The sequence below is a fragment of the Fusarium musae genome, chromosome 8 (genome assembly GCF_019915245.1).
Source record: "Fusarium musae strain F31 chromosome 8, whole genome shotgun sequence".
NCBI classification, from domain to species: domain Eukaryota; kingdom Fungi; phylum Ascomycota; class Sordariomycetes; order Hypocreales; family Nectriaceae; genus Fusarium; species Fusarium musae.
Genome location: NC_058394.1, coordinates 2170777 through 2192883, shown reverse-complemented (window position 1 = coordinate 2192883; position 22107 = coordinate 2170777). Strand labels below are relative to the sequence as shown.

The following is a 22107-nucleotide window of genomic DNA, read 5'->3' as shown; positions in this document are numbered from 1 at the left end:
CAAAGTGCCGAGTAGCCGTAACAGTCGTTGAGTCGTCCAACAGCTTGACGAACTCAACACTGAAGATATCAAGATCGTGCAATCTTCCTCCGCGGGGCTAAACATGAGATGCGTCATCTTATGTTATTGTGATGAGGGAAAGGATACCAGTAGTAACAAGGTAATTGTGACCAGTCAATATAACAAGATCGAACCGGAGCATTATTTTGGCTCTTATCTTATCGTAGAACCATTTACATCTGTCAAACTTTAAACAAAAACTATTTACAACTTTCATCACACCAACTTCTACCTCCACTCATCGTTGATGGTACTGCTGCTTCCGCACTTGCTGCCCGTCGCCGCACTGTTATTGGGGTCACTCTCCCATGTAACAGTTCCATCACTCGTCTTCTTTATATACTTATACTCAAAGCTGGTATCAGATGGAATCTTGACCTTCACAGTCCACAAGCCCTTGGTGCTCGTGGATTCCTCAAGCGCAATACCGTCAGCAGGGGCCCAGTTGGAAAGTTGAGTGATCCCGCCAACAATGTAAACCTTCTGGTCCGACGTGACATCAACGTTCTTCACATTGAACGTGATGGTGGTGTCGCAGGCTGGAGCTGCTTCGCAAACAGCAGGCACCTTGTTGGCGTTGCTCTCGCCCCAAGCTGGAGGAACGACGCCAGTACGACGCTCGGCAGCACCGACAAAGGAGGCGTAGGACCAGGTTAGGTGAACAGCTGACTTGGGAGTTCCAGTAGACTTATCGAACTGCTCTGCGAGGGAGCCATCTTTGGGAGTATAGGTCTGCACAACGGCGACAAAGCCATCAGCGTATGAAGTGACAGCCTTGATAATAGCCTTGTATGTCTTGCTGTTCTTGCGATAGGTCTCCTTGGAAACCTTTGGTACAAGGTCACTGAAAAAGGGGAGCGACACACTATCAACTGTGATGGAACCGATCTTGTTCCATTGATAGACAGCAGCGTACAGTTGCTCGGCAGCAGCAAGAGTAGCCAAGTACCAAGGGTTACCGTCGTAGTACACATCCTCACTGTATCGACCGACAGCAGCAGCTTTACCTTTACCTCTGTTTTTGTTGACGCCATAGATGGAGCGGAAAGAGTCCACTACTGCCTTGTGGTTCGCAAGAGCCCTTGAAGAACAAGGCTGGAAGGTAGAGTCTGTGCACTTCGAAGAAGGATCAAAGGTGTGAATAGAGGACAGAATGGAGTTGGCATCAAGACCCTTGCGGCCATCGTTGACATTGATGTTCGAGTCGATGTAGCTGCCGGTCCAGAAGCTTTGCATGAAGCAGAGAACACGGGGGGCGTTGGTTGCGCAGTCGGAGCAAGACTTGCCAAGCTTCTTAGCAAGAGCAGCTCCCTCAACCAGAGCACGATGTGAAGCAGAGAGGGTGAAGAACGAAGATCCGTTAACCTCCTCCCAAAGATCGTAGCCGGTTCTGTTCCAGAACTTGACGGTGTATGCAAGATCCTTCTCAATGACAGGCCAAACCTTGTTGACGGCCTTGGAGCGGTCGCCGTGAGAAACAAGCCAGTTGGCGTACAGCGTCAATGCAGTAGCTCTCAGAGGAGGGCCGTCTCGTTGAGGACGACCCCAGGATCCTGTGAAAGCTGTGAGGTTGACGTGAAACTTGGGTTCGCCAAGGCCGCCTGACTCGGGGCCGCCAGATGGGTTGGTGACGCCCTGGAGCTTGGCTTGGGCAGAGACATATTCGTCGATCTTGCGCTGGAGAGACTTGTCTCCGTGGATGAAGCGCTCAACAAGGACTTTGTATGTCAAGGCGGAGTCTCGGGTCCATGTGTACCAGTCTAGAAAACGTCTCAGTCGTCCATTTGCGATACTATCAAGAATATTGACTTACAGTCTGGATCTGTTCTCGATGGACTTGCTACAACGGCGCCAGGTGCAGCGCCTTGGGCTCGCTTGCCATCGGCGCCAATATTGGCAAGCACGCCCTTGATGGAGATGTCGGCCTCTTTGGAAATGAAGCGATCAAGGCTGGAACCGCCGGGTGATGCAGTGACCTGACCTTGGAGGGCAGATAAGGCCGTGAGGCCATACAAGATCTGAGTAAACATTCTCAGTAAATGCCGGAAGAAATAATGGCAGTGAATAACGAATAGATGAAGAGGACTGTTGATGCAGATCCCTAGCAGAGTGATGTGACTTATATATCCAACTCAAAAAGACGCGGAATCATTCCCCATCACGAAACCGTCACGTCCTGCATATTTCCGACAGCACTATCGAATTAATTACGCCGAGAATCTCGAAACTCCGTAACCAATGGCAACCTCAACCCCAGAAACCGCGATTTAGCCTCATGACGTTTCTGGGGTAGGTTCGCTGATCATCCCGTCATCCCCGCACTCGAGATGCTCCCCTGGGCTTAGCTCATCAGGTCACATCGGTCCTTTTCACGCACCAGATGAGATCGTGAGTACTCCGTACGGCACGGTAAATATGCTGTTCATAAGTATCGGGCCTTTTGACTTGGTCTATGGAGTAAAGTGAATTGAATCGAGCGTTTTCTCCGGCGACCGTTGAATCTGACGATATCACATGGGATGGATCTCGGCTATGACTTCGATGAGCCGAAAGCTTAATGATTGGGTGGCTAGACTGCTTTGGGTAATAACCGCGGCAGCCTGAATGTTGGGACGAGATGAGCGTCTATAGCCGCGATCTTTGTCTGCCGCCTTTGGCTCCAGGTTCTTTCGAAATGGTGGTTGTTCAATGATTGTATTCACGACCTAGTTCTTGCTGACAGGACAAGGAATTGTTTGCTGAACCAAACATGCATCGACAGTGATAACATGTAGACATTGTTTGAACCGCGTAGGATGAGACATCTACTTACTCGTTGTCACAACATGTTGATTTCTGAATAAACCATGGACTGTTATTATCCACGTTCGCCGTGTTGTATTAATACCTTGGGCAAAACATTCTTGATCTTGGGTTTTGTTTTGTTCTTGTTGGTGATGTAGGGTATCCTGATATCGAAAGGGATAAGCAACCGTGACAGCAAGAGCCGGTTCTTGGGTCAGCTTCTCCAGCCAAAGAGATAGCTAATATAGTTAAAAAGTAAATTATCTTAGTCTGGTTGATCTATTTGTTTGGATTTTCACGCTCCACTTCTTGGTTGGTGTCACCGTTGGGGATAAAGATTTCACTCCACCTTTTTGAAGTTTTTGCTTGAGAGCTGGATGACGTGCCCATAGCTATGCCAGCAGTGCACCACCAAATACAGGTCAACCACACTATAACAACAAGACTTATTGATAATTGGCCAAAATGAACGAGAATAATACCAGCTGCTTTCGTTTTACAGTGGCTAGAAGACTATGAGTCGCATGTTCTGCAGTCCCTGATATCCATTACGTAAGGCGCAGTGGCAGAGTGGTCTAATGCGATAGACTAGAAATCTATTCTCCTCGGAGGCGTCTGTTCGAATCAGGCCTGCGTCGTTTGGATGTCTTTTTGCAATGTCTGGTATATATCTAATACTATGTTCTTATTTTTGGTCTTACATTTGATGAATTGGCTCTATAAAACTTGGTCCCGTAGTTGAATTGTCATTTGTGGATCTGGCATAAGTCTGTGGAGGATACACAACTCCTGGTTGGAAAGTCTTATACGGATCACAGTTACCGGATCACTTAGTTGATAAACCCGTCACCCTGTGTCCCTAGTGCTCTTCTTGCTTAATTTTCTACGATTGTGACAGAAATAAATACGACAAGACTCGGCTTCTTGTTTGTCACAGATTGATGCCCCTTCCTGCAGGAGGTCGGAGTTGGCTGTTTTGGCAACGAGATCAGCATCAACTCTAGAGGCGACTTCAAAACCTATCTCGTCTGTAAGGCAATCTACGATCTACGACATTGTCTCTCATTGGAATTGTTGATCTGAGCATTGAGAACCAACAACCGAGACATCTCAAAATATGAAGATATCTCCAAGATCGAACGAATTCGGAGATAGTCAGCGTTCCTCATCCAAACCGTCTTACCGACAACCAACAGCCAAGAGCCAAGACTCACAGCCCGCTTTCCAAACCGCATGTACAGGACGAAAGCCACAGTTACTGGAATGAAAAGATGAACCAATTGAAACAGAAGTCAATTTCTCGTATACGGGTATCTAAAGTGGGTTTGATCCTTTCCTTCTAGAAGCGAAAACCCCCTTGTTCTCGCCTGAAGGGTCAGCTCACGACATCATTCCACGCAATTCGCTTCTCGCTTCTTGCTTCTCGCTTCTTGCTTCTCGCTTCTCGCTTCTCGCCACGTCCCCAACAATTAATTCTTCGCCTAAGGGAGCTTCATCATGCGAGTCCTCTTTACTTCTGGACCATCGTTGCCAAGATATCTGAACGTGTATAGACTGTTGATCTCGTCAGCATATCAAAGCCACTCAATTGAGAGGGGGGCGGCTGCACGTACCTCCAGTGAAGGTTACCGAGTGCGATATTTCGGCATCCATTGACAAACTTTATGACATCCCTGTCAATGCCCTCACCCCAGAACGGCAGATTCGCCAAGGCCATGTGCCATCTTCGGTAGCAGTCATAGAGCATCTCCCCAATCTGGTCAACCGCTTGCTGATCAGTCATGCCCTGATCCTTCAGGATGAAGATGATGTTACTCTCTTCACCCTGGATCAAATCCTTTCGGTACGAGCACAAGTCGTTTTGTCTGCCGTTGTTAGCGGGGAAAATGGAAGGGTTCTGGAAGGTTTTACAATGTGACTAAATCGCATGTGATTCGTGATATCGCCTGCATTGAGGGATGGTCCATGACGTATTGGGGGATATCGATGCCTTCGGCAAACCTGAATGGCCCAGTTAGTGATGTTCTGTCGCTGTAATTGGCTGACTGCGACGCCTGGAACTTTTTCGCTCAGTGGCCAATTGGGCGCCAATCGAGTCGAACTACCGTGGAATGATTGCTTGCAGGCTTGGCCAGAACCAGGATAGCCTTAGGCGAAGGTGAAACCGCCAACAAACTTAGAAGAGTTTTCCAACCACGCTTGTGGACTTTGGTGTTTTTACAGTGACATTTACAGTGCAGCGACTGAAACCGCGGATCGCAATCAATAAGATGGTAGGGCACGGTCGATACTTACTCCATGAGCCCAATGCAGGGGTAAGCTCCTACGCAACCAGCGCGCATGTCCATGTACTCCTCGATTGTAGGCCGTGTCGCCCTATGCTGGACGCCAACCTGTTGCAGCACGCCGACACAGTACATGGTAAGGTGCTTCTTCCATCGGTACTGTAGACTCGGGCTAGATCGCTCTCTGAAACGCATCCAGCAGGATTGGAGGGTATGTCGCAGTGGGTTCTCGTCGGGTGAGACAACGGGATGGATATTATCGAGGGTCGAGAGTGTATAGATGACTTCTTCAGCTGCTTTGATGGGGTCATTGGCAAATGTTCCCTCGTCAAAGGCTATTGTTCTGTTAGCGGAAGCCACTTTTTCTCAGCCGTGGAATTGTATGCAGAAGCGGCGCGGGCCGTTTTAGATAGAATATTGGAGTCGCAGTTCTGTTTGCTTGACTTACGGTCATCGAATGCAAAGACCCATCCATTCCAGTCATTCATCAGTTTAAGTGTTTCGAGATCAGCATGCGGCGCGCATATTGCGCTCATGTAGGCAATGTCAAGCCGACTCCAGACGGTCGCTGTCTTGTCGTTCATCCGCAATGCACTGTATAATAGGGCTGTTAGCGAGCAATGTCTCAAACACTACCGAGATGGGCGGAGCCGAACCCTTCACCCAGTGAAAATGAAGTGGACTGACTTACGTTTTCAGCCATTCGTCTGATAAAGCTTTCGATGTCTTGTACAAGGGATTGACTTCTGGTTCCACTGCCATAATTGACGAGAACAGCGCTTCTGGAAGTCGTATCCAGTGACCCTCGGGTTCGGCGCCATTGACCGGGTACAGACAGGCATCTTTTGGTGGTGTGGCTTCTCCAGAGCGGCTCGGAGGCGGTGTGATTAGGCTGGGTACCATTTTGCGTATGAGGATTTTCGTTTAGGCCGCAAGGTAAAGATTCGGACTTTGGGGTAGCAAACAAGCTGTTCGCCTACGTGAACGATGGTTTAAGTTAGGCCGGCCTGGTAGGGGACTGGCTACTTTTTGAAAGAGAGTGGGAGCGGAAGATACGGGGTTTAAGGGACTTTGCAACTCCACCACTGACCTGCATGTTGGCTGTTGGTTGATACTGACTAGCTACGTAGTAGGCCTGATTCTTGTATCTGGTCTGTTTGTCCGGTTTGATTAGCATTGCTGAGCAGAGGGAGGGAGGGAGTGTACTGTACGGGCTCGACGCTAGAGATGGTCTCCGAGGACGGTTCCGTTTGCGTGCCGGGGATGGTTCCTAGGGGCAGTCTAGACTAAGTTAGTGGAGAGGGGAGGGCGGGGATGTAATAAAAGTGGGAGCTTGGACAGGGGGAGGAGGGAAGAAAAAAAGAATTGCCTGCTCTGAACCATCTTCTTGGGTTTATCCTTACATGTTGCTGACAAGCAGTGCCGAGAGTGGACTGTCATTCACCTTCCTGACACATCGACGTGCATAAGAGATACGCGAACGAACCAACAACCAACAACCAACAGACGGACAAACCAACAGCCCGTCACGGAGGTTCGCATTAATTGACTGTCCATTGCAGGCGTAGCTAGCTACCTACCTACCTACCGGCGCATCACCATACGAAAATGGCATCCGAATTACGACGTCCAAGGATCAACTACTCCAGATTGAGCACCTCCAAAGACGAGGTCCGTTTCTTGGAGATTGAACCGGCAAACTCAGTCAATGACCAGGTCATCTGTCGCCTCATCACCCTCCCTCTAAGCCGAGACGTCGAATTCATCGCCATCTCCTCACTACTCGGCGACCCCGCAGACCAAGACAGAATCATTCTCGACCGAAATCCCATTCCCGTCCCCGTCCACATCGCCCTCGCCCTCAAACATGTCCGAGCCGTCTTCTACCCCGCCGTGAGCAAATCGAGCGAAAGCTTGGGCAGGGACAGAAAATCACCGAATTGGCTGAGGAGCCTTCTCAGGCATTTCGGTGGGAGAGAGGTGGACAACAGGCCGAAGCTGCGGGTATGGATCGACTGCATCTGCATCAACTCGATGGACTCGAGGGAGAACTCCAAGAGCAGAGTCATCATGTACCACGTGTACCAGCGCGCGCAGATGGTAGTGGGCTGGGTGGGACTCAAGATACCGCAGACAGATCTCGGTATCCAGCTCATCCAAGCATTTGACAGTGCTATGCCCGAGACGTGGCAGGAACCTGGCGATAGAGAGGAACACCCCGAGAACTACTCACCGCATCACGAGTGGGCAATTCCCATTATCCACTTATTCGACCCCCAAAGCGACGCTGCCATTGGAACTGCAGACTTTCTCAACAGGAACTTCTTCCACCGCCGCTGGATCCTCGAAGAGATGGCCATGGCCAGGGTACCGACCTTTCTGATTGGTGATGCGATTGTTTCGTGGAAACAATTACTACGAGTCAATCTTGCCATGGAGGAGTTCAAGGATCACGAGTCAAACGTCTGCCCCGCATCTACAAGACCCTTGATACACGAGTTTCCATTGGGCACGATCCATGCATTGCTGGACGAGTTTGAAAAGAGGAAGAAGATGGCAAAGATGGAGTCACTCAATAGCACCTCTGTCACAGGAAGTGTCACGAGCGCAGACTCGATGAGCCATCAGGACTCCAACACGAGGTCGATACCATGAACAAAAGGTTACGGAGTAGAAGGGATATCCATGTTTTAGCAGCTTTGATACCGCTTGATTTCTAGCACTTACGAACTTAGTTCACGTTTCTCATGTTTCAATAAAAATACCAATACGTTTCTAGAACCAATAAGTGGCATTCAGGATGGATCCTCGGTGATAACGCGGACTAGAATCAAGTCAGTTGGCGCTGATTGATCACTACTATCAAGTGGACACATGAAACGTTATGGCTCGAGATGGGGTCATGCAGCTTAAATCACACTCATTCTACCAGTAGCTTCCGATCGACGAAGCTTTTCTGAATCATCGTCGAAACTTGTGTGAAGCATGTTAACCAAACTCAATGTTGATTCCATGCGCTACCGGAGCTACTGTACACCTTCTTTTCTGATGACACTCTGAATGTTACAGCACCGCCTGTCACGAGAGCCAGAACCTCGGTACCGCCAAGCTCAATGCCACTGTGCATCAAGAAACAGGGTCGTATCTACAAGCCTTCCTGATCAGCGTAAAACACTGGAGAAAGGTAACAACGGCCACTAGAACAAATGAGGCCAAGAAACCGAATGAAAAGGACAGAACCATGTAAAGAACTGGTGAGAGTTACGCAGACCACCACCATTACGGAGTACCCTTCACTGATTGCATCAGGTGGCTAACCCTGAGACTAGGCCGTAATCCCTAGAGCAACGGTTTTCTTCAGCGGCACCAATTGTTTCTAGCTGCGGGCTGGCGGGTGAGGCTTGATGACGGACCCTTGACCTTGCCAGAATGATATAGCTTCGTCAGCATTGGCTTAACATCTGATACTGACTCGGATCGGTATGACATGACGATAAAGCGGCAATTAGTGCCTTGTTCGATGCTTCACTGCTCAACAGACGATTGCAAGCAAATCGAGCCAAATCAGAGCCCGACACGTCTGTTTGCTGCCATTCAATCCCGCCTGTCCAAGTCCTTGGAACGTCCGTTACCTTTGCTAGCCAGGGACAGGGTTTATGACTGGGGCAAATTTGCTCTAGTGCAAACGGCTCTGAAAATAGCATGACCATTCTCTGGTGGCTGCTGTTTAGTGCCGAGCTAATGATAGTGGTATGAGGAAATGATAACGACGGGGCAATTGTGCGATCATTGCCAGTTGATGTAATCCAATTTAATATTTAACCGTATTCACTATCCAGTACGATTAATTAACCCAATCTCATAAGATTGGTATGCCAGGCGACGTGTACACGGATAACAACGTGGGCATATCTAATGTTACACCACTAAATCAGCTGTCAAAGGAAGCCCGCAAAATATGCCCGCAATCTATCTGGCTACCACCTGCAAGAGGCACTCAGGACCCTCTTGCTGGGAACAAGTGGGTATGCGCATGCGTTGCAGCAATCAAGCATAGGCTCAATCGTACGCCCTCGTCTAACTAAATAAAATCACTCACCAACGATTTGACACAAACCCCATCCCCATCGCCGCTGTAGAGTAACATGGTCTTGTCTAGTGTGCCCTGAAAATCCAGGCAGTAACCTTGCAGACCGTCCTTTTGCGGTTTGGCGCGTGCTGCGTACATGAGTATTACGAATACTTTGTAACTGCTAGTGGCTCTTCTGCGATTTGTTGTTTAGCTCCGGATAGCCTCCGGTCCGCTCCCGCACGTGCGGTCAAGTTTTATATTAACTCGGTTCTGCTCCGGAAAGCACATGTGGCTGAACTGAATGCTAATGTTTGTTGTTGGTTCCAAAGTTTACGACTCCCACCGGAACTGTATGCATCCTTCAACGAACTTTGTTGGTTCACCTTGCTTCATGCCGAGCTTGCATGATCAGAAAAGTCGGCATTTGGCTGCCAAGTTGTCAGTTGCAGTAGCGTTGTCGTACCCAGTCGTAACGCCGAGGCAAGCTCATTTTGGCCACTGGACCGATGATATATCACATTTCTGCAATCTTCGCCTGCCATGTGGATAAGCGGGATCCACGAGATTTCCAAGCCTAGCGGTGGACAAAATACTTGAGACTCGGTTTAGTGGCAGATCGATGGGATCTTGTGGAGGCAGTCTGACGCTTTCTGTCAGACAGAGGTCGGCTAACAGATAGACAGCGGCAATCCCACGTTCAAGATGCAAAGCCGGTATGTCGATCCATCGTCTGACATGTCGAATAACGAATGAGGGAATATACAGCGTTAAGATATCCGTAAGTTGTTACCTAGTCTAGTCTAGTGAGCGCTGCATGTGTAGTTATCTTTCACAAAAACAATCCATCTGATCTGATCTTTCATCCTATCACTTTGGGAGCCTAAACTTCTCGGGGCAATGAGTCAAACGCCGACTAGGACTTTCGGAGCGAGTCTTCCATGACTTGGATGGTCTTTTGAAAGGATTCCAGCCCCTCCCGAGCCCGGAGATATGCATCTTCCTTCTCTTTGACCTCTTGAGCCATTCGCTTGAGCTTCTTTTTCATCTCTCTCAGCAATGATTCCTCACTCCAGTCATCACCGGTTTCCTCCCCATCATTTTCAGACCTCGACCTTTTTCTAGTGCTGCTCTCTCCTGATGAACACTCTGATAGTGGCTCAGCAGGCTGTAGCTCAGCAGGTAAGGCTGGTGTTGAAACTGGATGAGACACTGGCTGCTCTTCTGTGCCGTCCGACTCGGCCGATGAGGTCGAAGCCTTCGGATCGTGGTTGCAAATCCGAAGATGTCTTCTCAGATTATAAAGACGTGGGAAGGGAGTCCCTCCCTCTGACCTCTTACAGCCTCTGTTCGGGCATGGAAACGACTGTTCAGGGCTGGATGCTGCATCCTTGTGCGCTTCTTTCTGATGTCGGTTGAGAGTGAAGGATGTTGCAAATGTCTGCTGGCATTTCGGACATACAAAGGAAGATGTGCTCTTCTGGCCACTGCTTGCATTTGAGTTTAGCAATTGATGTGACGCCACCTAGGTTTTTCATTACGTACCCAGCATTTTGAACTCCCTGATCAACCGATGCAACATTAACCATTGCATTGAATGGCTCTTGGCTGCTCGTGGCTCCGTAGGACTGTAGTATTGAATCTGGAGTGACAGCAGCTGGCAGCGCTTCAGTGAGCTCTTCTTTCGACGACGTTTCCGTAATCCCTGCACTGTTCCTCGGTAACACGTCAAAAGACAAAAAGACTGGATCTTGAGGAGCAGCTTGAACCAAGTATATGGGATCAACACCGGCGCCATCGTTGTCGAACGGGAGGCTGTCGATAGAAGGGTGCTCAAAGCCTGTAGTACTAGTTTCGGGCATAAAAAAGCTCTGCAGGCCAACTGCTGAATGTTAGAAGTCCCTAAGTGAAGCAGCCAGAACAACTTACAATTGTAGTACGCTTGGCCCGAGTTGTCAAAAAAGTCATAGGCAGCTGGAGCTGGTGAGAACGTCGGAACAGGCGCTTTGAACTTTTCAGGCTCAAGATCACCAGGGCCGAGGATGAACATCCAACAAACACCCCATAGTACCAGCAGTGCAGGCAATATGGTCCAGGGCATTGTCGTACAGACATGCCGCATATTATTAGGAAACTCAAATATTATCTGAGTCGATGCGTTCCTGCATTTCAGCTCCTCGTATGCGGATCTGAATCTCGAGCTCAACCTTCTGATGATTGACGTGATCAAATCAAACAAACCCGTCAATATTGTGTCTTTGAAATCTAGTAAGGAACTGTATCTTCTGAGTATGTCGGAGAGAGTGCCAATCAGGGTCATGAACTCGACAAATTGTACGCATGAAGGGGTACGCTTTGCAGCTTTCAAAAGTGGTAGCAACCGGCTATTGAGGCGGCAGAAACTCCGTGAGCGTAGCGACACTTCAGATAGGAGAGCTCCAAGTTCGTAATCCTGCGATGTCTTTGAAGATGAGGTGTTGAAGGGATCATCATCCTCATGTAATAGATAGCGATGAAACGCAATAAGCTGCTGCCATTCTTCATGGTTGAGACATCCCTCGGTGGACTGGGCTTTGTCGACTTCGATGCATTTTGTTTCAACCATAACCAGGCCGGCATAAATGCTTTTGACCTCCGCCACGAGTTGATCCTGGCTAATTGGTCGAGTTTCTGGTTGCCGCATCATCTTTGACTCACTCCCAGGGACTGGACGGGCTGGACTTGGAAGGGAATCGTTTGGCCTCGTGGCTTTTGCAGGGGGCCTTGGCAAGACGTCCGATGGGCTATTGTGGTTGACACATTTTCTAGGTAATAACGGCGCAGGATATCTCGGTAGGTAATTTCCGGAAGAAGTCTCATACTTCGAGTCCACTGCATGCTCTTTGAGCCTGCGGATACCCAGGTCGTCTCTCGCCCATGCTCTGCGAGGCCTGTGCTGTGTTTCTTGACGATTGTTAGAGTCAGCCACGGGTGTAACAATACTCATATCAGCGGTCCAGAGCCAGCGTCCCGCGGGTAGTTGCCCTCTTCGTGACTGAGTCTGTTGCAGACATTCCGGGTCCCCACCGTCATCTTGATCGCGGCCAAGCTGGGAGTCGGCCATGAGGGGTGACGTGGTAAACTCTGCCAACCTTGTTGTGAAAGAAAAAGACTTTTGTAATAGTAAAGTTTCGTATTAAAATGTTGATCTGATCTGGCAGTATCGACTTATTTGAAAGATTGGATATTTGGGGTGAGATCGAGGTTAATGGGTTTGAGGTGCATTTCGGGGTGCAGCGGGGTTGGTTTTGGGGTGCGAGGTGAGGCAGTCAGCGAACCAATTGCCTTACAGAGCAGAACCAATCAAGGCTGCTCAAAGACGCCTCTTTCAACCCAAGCCCTGGAACGTCGGCGGCTCTACGAGAAACGCAATTGGCCATTCGTGTTGGGCATATTCCTCCAGAGACAGTCGGGTCGTAACGTGGCGAATATCGGCGTGCGTGATGTTTATACTTAGGTAGCTGAAGATAAAAATAGAACGTATCATGCACAGATTATTGTTCAACTCATAAAACGATGCACAAATGCTGCGTATGGCCTGAGATCTCACTACCTAAGCTTCACCAACCAGCAGTAAACACTGCCGAGATATGCCAGGTCAAAATCATCAGCAATCTTCATCGCTCAACCTCAAGAGCAAACTTCGGATCAAGTTTCATAGCCAAACATCTCTAAAGTCGACGTCTCAGCAAAAGATTGCCTGTATGCTGCTATCGCATTTCGTGAATGGCGGTCTCTCAGGTAGGTCTGTCCTGTCTCACTATGACAAGCTCACGGACTCATTCAGAAGTAGCTGCTAAGAGATAGATTAACGGTTATAGCTAAACTACCCACATAATAGTGCTTGACCTCTGAAAGGAGGCATTGAATTCCTACGCTGGCGGTTCTTCTTTTTTCTTTGAATGTTTTCTACTAAAACCAGTACGTACCTGAGATTGTCATCTCAACTGGGACCCTAAATGTAAGTCAACGGCATCCATGCTCTTGCTGCAAGTGTTAGGCGATATGAGTGGGAGCGGACTGTCCCAACATTGTGATCAAGGTCGATTGCAAATAAACGGCCCAAGAATTGGCCATAGTAATGTAGTTGTTCGGTATATAGCGGGTTTTGCAAGATATATACATGAAAGGTACTGATGAGAACCCATTATTCAACTCCACTGATGGCACCTTGGTAAACGCGATTCCGCGACGGCACGACAGATCGATTAGACCCATCCATCTACTGAGCACAACCCTCCTTCTTGCCAGTAATCCAGTCTGCGGGTGCAGTTGTATATGAGGACGAGACCAAGTAGCAACTGACACCGTTGTGAGAAAAGCCAGCACAACCGGAGTTGGCATTACACGCAGCAGCACAGTCGTCCAGAGTCGATAAGTAACCCGTCTGGACACTGAAACCCCCGGTCATGATGTAACCGCATTCGATCTTGAAACCGCCAACGCACTGCCCGTGTGCCGCAGGACAAGTGATACCCTGGGGAGGTACTGCAGCCACTGAAGGAACGGTGGCTGCCTCGGTGGTAGTCTCAGCCGATGTGAAGGTTGTCACAGCAGTGGTCACTGTAGTTTCGGCGGCAGAGGTTACCGATGATTCAATGATAGCAGTGCTTGTTGGCTCGGAAGTCGAGGTCTCGTCGGGCACTGCGGCGGAAGTGGACTCGAGGAGGGCGGTGGTGAAAGTTGTTTCAGAGAAAATGACTGATGAACTTTGGGGTTTGCAGGGTCCAGCTACAGCAACGGCAGCGGCCAAAGAAAGCATGAAGAAACGAGTGGCGACCATGGTGAAGACCAGTGATTTTAAGCAACTAAATGAGTGACTGAAGGAGACAAGAAGAAAGTGAGGTTGATGAAGGTCGAAAGGAACGAGTCTGGTTGTACAGTCAAGTCCCATCCAGTCTTTATTTATCTTTTTATCTTTTTATGGTCCCATCATGTTCCCCAGAGAAGACGTCTCATTTCCACCAAATGCATCTGCGTTCACTCTAACGGGGATGCTTGACTGCAGTGGGAAATACATTTGCGGAATCGAATTTGACAGACCAGTGATTTTAGTGCAAGCAATTCCGCATCATTTTCCCCCTGTGGCTTGCCACCATTCAGATAGCTTACATGCCGAATGGGCGTTACGCTAATGTAGAATCACGGACCTCAAACTCAATAGCGCGAGTCAAGCTGAGCAGAATTGCTTTTCAGCCCAGAAATATCGTTATGTAAGCTTAATTAAAATGGTGTGATTTAATATTAACAGCTAAAGCTTATTCCATATTCGGCTTGCACTTGAAACGTAGGGCCAATAAACCTTCTCGACGGATAAGCTAGAAGCCGGTGAGAAGCGTTTCTCGTGATCAAGACCCCGATTTGCTTCGGCAGATCATGTTCGGCTCTTCATCGCCAGCTTACTCGCTCCTTTCTTGCTATGGGATACCCAGTCTCTCTTTAAAGGTGAGCTCCTCGTTAAGCTGTGCACCCTCCTTCGCCAACGGATCGGCTTCAGTGTTCCACTCCCGCGGAATCCTCCAAAGCTGAATCTTAACACCGTACTCATCCCAACGCTCTACTCTGTACCTCCCCGAGAAACGTCTGCCATATATCCACATTGCTTACAACCGCTCCGCCACTTTTTCTCCAGCCCCTGCACAGCCATGCTTGGATCCACTCTGTTACACCTTTGACGACATATTCCGAATCAGTCGCTAAGACAAGAAAGAGTAGTGAAACCTACGCTTGCCCAGTTCTTGTAACGAAGGGCGCCGATGGTAGCTCGAAGCTCTGCTCTGTTGCTGGTTGGGTTGGCATAATCGCCTAATGGACCCTGCAGACGTTCGTTTACACTCGAAGTGGTGTTTCGTTCTTGAGGCCCGAAGACAAAAGCCCATCCTCCCTTAGGTTCAGCTTGTCCGTTGCCAGGGCATGCACCGTCGGTGTAGATAAGAAAAGACTTCGGATCGTCCACTCGAATAAATCGTGTCACAGGTGGGTGAGCTTTGCGTCCAATGCTTGCGGGAAACAGGCTTTGGGGAGTTGCCGACTGTGGCGGTACAAAGGCTGTTGGTAGGACTTTTCCTCTGCCTATACACATTTCCATGCGGCGGATGGGGTCTAGCCTATCGATATCTAGAGAGCAAGCGCGGTCGAGGTCGTCTTCATATCTTCTGGACGCCTCACTGGCCATTCGCTTGGGTCCTCGTAAAGTACGTCATCCATGAAACTGTAGTCGGCGCAGCAGAGTCCACAAACGACCAAGCCATGACTACCACAGACCAAACGGCCATCAGCTAATTCAACAGGTCAATCGGGGGCCCAAATCATGTTGATGAAGTCTTACCTGCGAGATAGATGATTTGCTTTGGTAGGAAAAAATACGTCTCGACGTGAAGAAACTCGCGCCTTGGATATGAGGCTTGAAGTTTTGGCAAAAAACCCTGCGCGTCCAATCCAAAGACAAAATTCAGCAGAAAATTGGACAATGATAATAGTAATACTAGGATCATGCAATTGAGTAAATCACTTTCAGATGAATAGGCTGCGAATAATTCCTGCTGTTTGATGCTGTAGGCTTTGACAGCCCGTGAAATGCATTTGGTTGGAGCTTGCTAACGTTGATCAACGGTCGCATCGGGAGCGCATGGTGTTAGTCTTCTAACAAAACGACTTCGAGTTACCAAGCAATAGTGGTCCTAAGCAAAGTACTTCAGATTAGGCCAGGCGCAAGTTGTTGCACGGACCGTTCTCAATGAGCGTAGGGTGGTTCATATATTTGAGCTGCTATACAAACATCAAAACCAATGATATTTATCAAAAGATGCAATGAATTAGAGAGACAAGAAAAATAGCGCAAAGAAAGGCCAGGGCTTTATGTTGCCAACGTGAATTGATAGATAGGTATTGCTTTCTTCGCATTAGACAATCGCCTTTACTCGGACGCATGGCTGGGCTGTACCAAGTGAGTGCGTGATGAGTCGTCACTAATGCTCAGCACTGTAGTGATATAAACCGTCTTACTGAGATCAATCGCTTCGATATACAGATGCCATTATTCTTGCGAAAAGTGGCCAGTAAGCTTTGTCGGCAACTACTATCGCAAGAGTCATTCTTCGAGGAACGGATGATTAAACCTCCGTGGACATTTGTTCCTCCGACAGGTCAAGTCAACCCACGGCCATCATTAGTCAATTCCAGAGCCTCCAGCTCTGTCTACAAATATCGATTGATAATCGTGACAAGTATCCTAGTATCCTCAGCCGCATCATGACAATATTCAAGCCCAAATAGGAATTAGCAGGCAGCCCTTTAAGACGAGCACTCAAAAGTTTTATGTCCTGGTCGCGTGAAAGCCGAGACAATAGCGTAGAGGCCTGTATGATGGCGCTTTATGCTGCAGAAGGAAAATTGAAGGGGGCATGATGAAGCTTCAAGGCGCTCAATTGCAAGCCAATATCATATCATGATCTTGGCAACAGCATCTCACATAAAGTCACTTTTCGCTCCGAAGACCCCAAAGGAGGTTCTCCAAAGCCTTTAAACCGCATCCAGTAATTGCAAGCGTCTCAACCCCATCATCAACATGCACCTTCAACAGCCATGCTGCTCCCCCGCACTTCAACATCGGTCTTTTCTTCCTCCGCCACTAAACCACGAGAGTATGAGGCGTCAAGGTCTGGACTGGATCTAGCAAATGTTGATCTGGGGGAATCCGGGGCCCCAGGAAAACCCCCCATAGAGAAGTTCTCCCCCTAGCCACGAGACTCAAGATATATAACATGCCAGATCACTCGCTCAATTCTTGGCCTCCTCAGAATCAACTCATCTCTACAACCTCTTGACCATTCATCATGACTGCCTATCCCAAGCGTGGAAGCATCGAGCAAAAGCCTGAAGACAATTTTGTCGAAATGTCAGTTGCCGATGGAGCTGAGAAGCCTGGTGTCCTTATTGACCCAGAGGCAGATTACTCTGGCGCGGTGAAGAAGACGGATCCAGCTGAGATTCGTCTTGTTCGCAAATTGGACTTTCGCATCATGCCTACTCTTTGGGCAATGTACTTCCTCAACTACGTGAGTTTAGTCCTGATTGTTGGGGAGACTGTGCTGATGTTGGTAGCTTGATCGAAATGCTATTGCCCAGGCGCGATTGAACGGTCTTGAAGATCATCTTGGCCTCAAAGGAACACAGTACAACACATGTATCTCGATTCTTTTCGTCGGGTATGATGAATGTCTTCCCCTTTCGTTGCGAGGATGCTAACCTTCGATAAGTTACTTACTCATGCAGATCCCATCCAACATGCTCATCTCCTCGAAACGCGTCCGTCCCTCGCTGTACATGTCAATCTGCATGATGGGCTGGGCCATCGTGTCAGCTTGCACCGCTCTCGTCAAAGACTACAAAGGTCTCGTCGTCGTTCGATTCTTCCTTGGTGTCGCTGAAGCCCCCTTTTATCCTGGGGCCCTTTACCTACTGGCAATCTTCTATACGCGAAAAGAGATTGCTATGCGACTATCGATTTTATACTCAGGCAACATCTTTGCAACGTCCTTCTCCGGCTTGATTGCGGCAGCCACTTTCGGCACCATCGATGGACACCACGGACTCAAGGGCTGGCAGTGGCTCTTCATCATCGAAGGTGTCTTGACCTTTATAGTCGGCATCATCGGAATCTTCACCCTGGGAGACAGTCCCTTGACGACTCGATGGTTGACCAAAGAAGAACGACAACTTGCACACGATCGAATGCTGCGCGATACTGTTGGCCTGGAGGAGAGTAAGGGAGCCCGAGCTGGATTCTTCCAAGCCATCCGCGATCCCCGCCTCTGGCTCTTCTGCTTTATCCAGAACATGCATCTTTCTGCTTGTTCTTTCAACAACTTCTTCCCCACTGTTGTCGGCTCCCTCGGCTTCAACAGCACCATCACTCTGGTTCTGACTTGCCCCCCTTACCTCGTTTCTGGTTTCTTTGGATACCTCGCCGGATGGTCTTCTGGTCGATTCAACGAGCGAGCTTGGCATATCACCGCCTGTATGGGAATGGCACTCGTCGGATACATCATCTCTTGTGTTACGCTCAATACGCCTGCGCGGTACATCGCTTGTTTCTTGTTTGCCAGTGGTGCATATGCAGTCAACTCAATAATTCTTGGCTGGGTTTCCGCAACGCTTGGCTCGACAGCTGAGAAGAAGTCGGTCAGCTTGTCAATCGTCAATGTTATAGCCAACGCTTCGTACATCTACACTGCGTATCTGTATCCCAAGTCAGACGGACCGCGATATCTGATCGGAATGGCAAGCAATGCTGGCTTTGCGACTATGTGTATTGCGGGCGTCTGGGCTATGAAGATCTGGCTTGTTAAGACCAACAAGAAGCTGGACCGGGAAGGAAACACAAGCGCTACACGATACGCTTACTAGAGCCTGGCCTAGCATGGGAATTCACTCACATCAGACATGCTCTACTAGTGAATCATGTCTTTCGTCGAAACGATTCAAACCGTCTCAATGGTCCTTCGTCAGTTTGTCACAATGGAGTCATAAACAATCACATGCCATCTCATTACAATTATCTCTATGCGCACCGTGAACCAGAATCACAACCGACCTAACTTCGGTTAGTAGATGCCGGTCAAGACCTCTATCCTGAGGGGTGACCTTCACCTACCCAATAATCATGATGCCCATGGAGTGCGCCTATGTTTAAACCTCGTATTCAATTTTAGAGGGCCTACTGTGAACGCATGGCTCAATACGTCTCATGGAGGCGATGTAGTCCGTGAAACATGGTTTACTACAGCATTGAACGACGGCTGATGCGCGCAAGCCAACCCGGCATCACTGCATCACTGCAGTGGACCAACCTATAAAAGTCGAATCAGGGCGAGCATGTTCTCCAGTAAATATCTCGCACCGACTACATTCTGCTGGCCAAAGATCTCACCACAACTTCCTGCATCCCACATAAGTCTCCGTCATAATAACTCGTCAATAATGGAGCATTATCCCCACGACCGCGATGAGCAGAACCCAAGCCGCCCACCATCTCCCCAGTTTCCAAATGACTGGGATGGGAACACTATGGAAGTTCGAAACACTCACGATGGCCGTATCAAAATCCACTTAACTTTGTTCAATTGGCCCTGCTCTACCTTTGTCTATATAGTGCCGTTAGACCAAGAAGAGGCCCATCGACTAGTCTACAAGACCCAATGGGAACGGAAGCATTTTATAAGCGAGAAGGTTCAGATGGAATTGGATCTCTTCACTGGCCGTATGTTTGATGACCCTGGCTTTTTGAGCCAGCTGAAGCAACTTGCACAGATATCGCATGATTTGTTGATGGGCGAGTTGACGTTGCATTGCCTTGCACGTTGGCCTCATGAGGCTGCCTTGGGACCCGAGTATAGACGGCGGATGGTGGGTAGAGATTAGTCTACGACGACTCTCAATCAGAGAGTATCATTTCCTAATATAAGGGGTTTAGTCACTCAGTATCATAACTAGTACTCATGATCTTCTCATGGCATTGGCGATTCAGGCGAGCGAAGATTATTGGTGAAGCTTACTTGTGATGGCCCGTGTACTACAGCGCTCTAGCATCAGTAGTCCATAGAATTAGGGTTGACCATAGGCCGGTAACCACTACCAGGTGTACTGAAGCGCCTGTATTCTTTTCTTCAACGTTTGATCGACAAACCTCCACTCCTTGTCAACCACTGACGGATTCGACGAAATGCTCATATTGCGCACGTAAAATCACGAAGACTACAAAGGAAAAACACATTCAGTTTATCTATCAGCTAGGGCGAGCAAGAGAGGGAAATGATTGACAAAGGATTTGAACCTGCATGTGCTCCTACATGACTACATGTTATAGCTGATGCGCCAAGCGACATGAAACATGCAGGACACTATTGGAAGCGCCAAGTGTCGTCAATTGGACGCCGTCCGGAATGTTGGTCTCTCATCCTCAACCAAGCCCTCAAAAACTTGATTTTAGTGTTGATCAATTCCCTGGCCTCAAAGGATCTGTTTTGATGCAGGAAAGATCAGCCAGGAGCTGAAAGCTGACGCCAAACTAGGGGATAGTCTGGAATACGTATTTTGTCTCATCGCTTTGACGTTGATAGCCGGTGAAGTTCTTAGGTATTGTAGAAGCGGCAGACTTGAGCAGCCTTCTACGTTATGAACAGCATGAGAAACGGAGGAAGTTTCTTGATTTCAAGTATTTATATCGAGGTCATTCTACACGAGAGACTGTCTCCTTTCCTCATCCAACAGCACAACAAGCCTTATCCTCAAACATATCAAACTTGACCTTTATATTCATGCATTGAAGGTCAGTCACTAATATGTCTTGTTGAGTACCGAAAAGTCTCTAACTCTTTCACAGATGTCTTCTGCGCCGGGATCTATCCAATCTACTCAGCCTGGTGAATTCACCGCGACATTCAACATCAACGGTAGTCTTTACTTCTTTGCAGGCAACGTCAGCCCGCCAATACTAGGCCAAATTTGAATTGAGACGCATGCATCATGACTTAGATATCATCCGCTGTATAGCAGTAAGTCTCATATCCCACTGAAATGGCTTACAAGACACCCAGCTGAAAGGCTGGAAGGAGAGTGTATACTGGCATCATAAAAAGACATATAAACATTGCTAAGATTGATAGAATATGACCTGTGAGCTTGACCCTTCCATCCTATCGTCAGCGTAAGAGACGACCCGGTCTTTGAACTCGTCGAGATCAAACTGCGTTACCCAACCTTGCTCCTGAAGGGCCTGTACGGCATACACGATCCAAGTCACACAGCTCTGCTGCGGATGCGTGTTCTTTACCGGTAGAGATATAGAGTGAAACAGGTCGTCTAGTTGAGTGAACGTGACATCCTCTGGCACTTCTCCAATAATAATACACCCAAGTGGTTTGACGTTTTCGTCGGGCTTGACATTTTCCTCGGCTCGGAGCCACCAAGTCATGGTAGGGTTGTGCATGCGAAAAGTAACTGGATTGATCTCGGATACATCGGTAGCAGAGAAGGCGTGATAATCTCGTTCCTCGGGACCATCGGGCATGATGATGATGCCCCAATGATAAGCCTCATAGCCAAAGACTCGCCGCTTGTCCCCGCGAGAATAGTCACCCCGGTCATACAATGCCACAGCGACTTGCTGTACCATGGCGAACAACTGCGCTTATCAGTCTCCTAGTGCTGCGATACCGCGCGGTGACTAACCAGTTGGAGGGTTCATCCGAAGCCTGAAAGCTCTAAGAAACACGATTGGCTTTGGCAGAACACGATGCAGGGTGGTTAAGACTCGATATCCTGGTGCCAGACCAGGTTCTTTCAATGACCAGCTTCGCTATCCACGGGTTGCGCCGTCATCAACAAGAGATTGGGCTGGAGTTTAGGCGCGCGATATATGAAACTGATCATCTTGGAATTTCTCCGCGCCCAACGTTCAAAGTGGAGTGACGATCGACATCGCTGGCAACGAAGATTCGTCGAAGGCTAACACGTGATCAGAAGCGAGAGCCAATGAGGCGCCCAACAGTTCACTCAAGACTCGAAAAGAGGAAACAGGGAGGAAATGAAAAAAAGTGCAGTGAATATAGAAAGCAGAAGGTAGTAATCTCGTAAACATCGTATTGCTGCCCCATTACGAGACAGTAACTTGCACCGTAAGCTTATTCGCGTAGGGCATTGGCTGATATCAGCTGGAGTGGATTTTATGCACCTAGTGTCTGGGGAATTACGATATAGGATTTTCAGCCAGGGCATAGCCTCATGCAGTCATCCAGATTATCTCGATTGGTCTTTAATGTCGGCTTACTTTCTGTCAAGCGATACATTACTTATAATGTGCCTCTTTAG

The 22107-nt window shown here is 48.6% G+C and overlaps 9 protein-coding genes and 1 non-coding gene across 10 annotated transcripts; 3 read left to right on the top strand and 7 right to left on the bottom strand.

Moving 5' to 3' along the window:
• Positions 1-288: 288 nt before the first annotated feature.
• Positions 289-2090, bottom strand: J7337_010976 (uncharacterized protein; the record flags this gene model as incomplete). Its single annotated transcript, XM_044828531.1, has 2 exons — positions 289-1820; positions 1874-2090. The coding sequence occupies 2 exons, from the start codon at positions 2088-2090 to the stop codon at positions 289-291; spliced, it is 1749 nt and encodes a 582-aa protein (XP_044677085.1).
• A 1310-nt stretch (positions 2091-3400) lies between these two features.
• J7337_010975 lies at positions 3401-3482 on the top strand. The gene has a single exon. It is a non-coding gene; the product is annotated as a tRNA-Ser (tRNA).
• An 843-nt stretch (positions 3483-4325) lies between these two features.
• J7337_010974 (uncharacterized protein) lies at positions 4326-6032 on the bottom strand (the record flags this gene model as incomplete). Its single annotated transcript, XM_044828530.1, has 5 exons — positions 4326-4398; positions 4458-4709; positions 5140-5464; positions 5578-5723; positions 5821-6032. The coding sequence occupies 5 exons, from the start codon at positions 6030-6032 to the stop codon at positions 4326-4328; spliced, it is 1008 nt and encodes a 335-aa protein (XP_044677084.1).
• Positions 6033-6737: 705 nt separating this feature from the next.
• Positions 6738-7784, top strand: J7337_010973 (uncharacterized protein; the record flags this gene model as incomplete). The annotated part of the gene is made up of 1 exon (XM_044828529.1): positions 6738-7784. One exon carries the CDS (start codon positions 6738-6740, stop codon positions 7782-7784), a length of 1047 nt encoding a protein of 348 aa, XP_044677083.1.
• Positions 7785-10114: 2330 nt separating this feature from the next.
• On the bottom strand, positions 10115-11299 carry J7337_010972 (uncharacterized protein; the record flags this gene model as incomplete). The annotated part of the gene is made up of 3 exons (XM_044828528.1): positions 10115-10685; positions 10744-11038; positions 11128-11299. 3 exons carry the CDS (start codon positions 11297-11299, stop codon positions 10115-10117), a joined length of 1038 nt encoding a protein of 345 aa, XP_044677082.1.
• Positions 11300-12053: 754 nt separating this feature from the next.
• Positions 12054-12301, bottom strand: J7337_010971 (uncharacterized protein; the record flags this gene model as incomplete). The annotated part of the gene is made up of 2 exons (XM_044828527.1): positions 12054-12128; positions 12167-12301. The coding sequence occupies 2 exons, from the start codon at positions 12299-12301 to the stop codon at positions 12054-12056; spliced, it is 210 nt and encodes a 69-aa protein (XP_044677081.1).
• Positions 12302-13459: 1158 nt separating this feature from the next.
• On the bottom strand, positions 13460-14020 carry J7337_010970 (uncharacterized protein; the record flags this gene model as incomplete). Its single annotated transcript, XM_044828526.1, has 1 exon — positions 13460-14020. The coding sequence occupies one exon, from the start codon at positions 14018-14020 to the stop codon at positions 13460-13462; it is 561 nt and encodes a 186-aa protein (XP_044677080.1).
• Positions 14021-14926: 906 nt separating this feature from the next.
• Positions 14927-15412, bottom strand: J7337_010969 (uncharacterized protein; the record flags this gene model as incomplete). The annotated part of the gene is made up of 1 exon (XM_044828525.1): positions 14927-15412. The coding sequence occupies one exon, from the start codon at positions 15410-15412 to the stop codon at positions 14927-14929; it is 486 nt and encodes a 161-aa protein (XP_044677079.1).
• Positions 15413-17072: 1660 nt separating this feature from the next.
• On the top strand, positions 17073-18645 carry J7337_010968 (uncharacterized protein; the record flags this gene model as incomplete). Its single annotated transcript, XM_044828524.1, has 3 exons — positions 17073-17294; positions 17341-17444; positions 17496-18645. 3 exons carry the CDS (start codon positions 17073-17075, stop codon positions 18643-18645), a joined length of 1476 nt encoding a protein of 491 aa, XP_044677078.1.
• A 2174-nt stretch (positions 18646-20819) lies between these two features.
• Positions 20820-21307, bottom strand: J7337_010967 (uncharacterized protein; the record flags this gene model as incomplete). Its single annotated transcript, XM_044828523.1, has 2 exons — positions 20820-20834; positions 20912-21307. 2 exons carry the CDS (start codon positions 21305-21307, stop codon positions 20820-20822), a joined length of 411 nt encoding a protein of 136 aa, XP_044677077.1.
• Between the last annotated feature and the right edge of the window lie 800 nt (positions 21308-22107).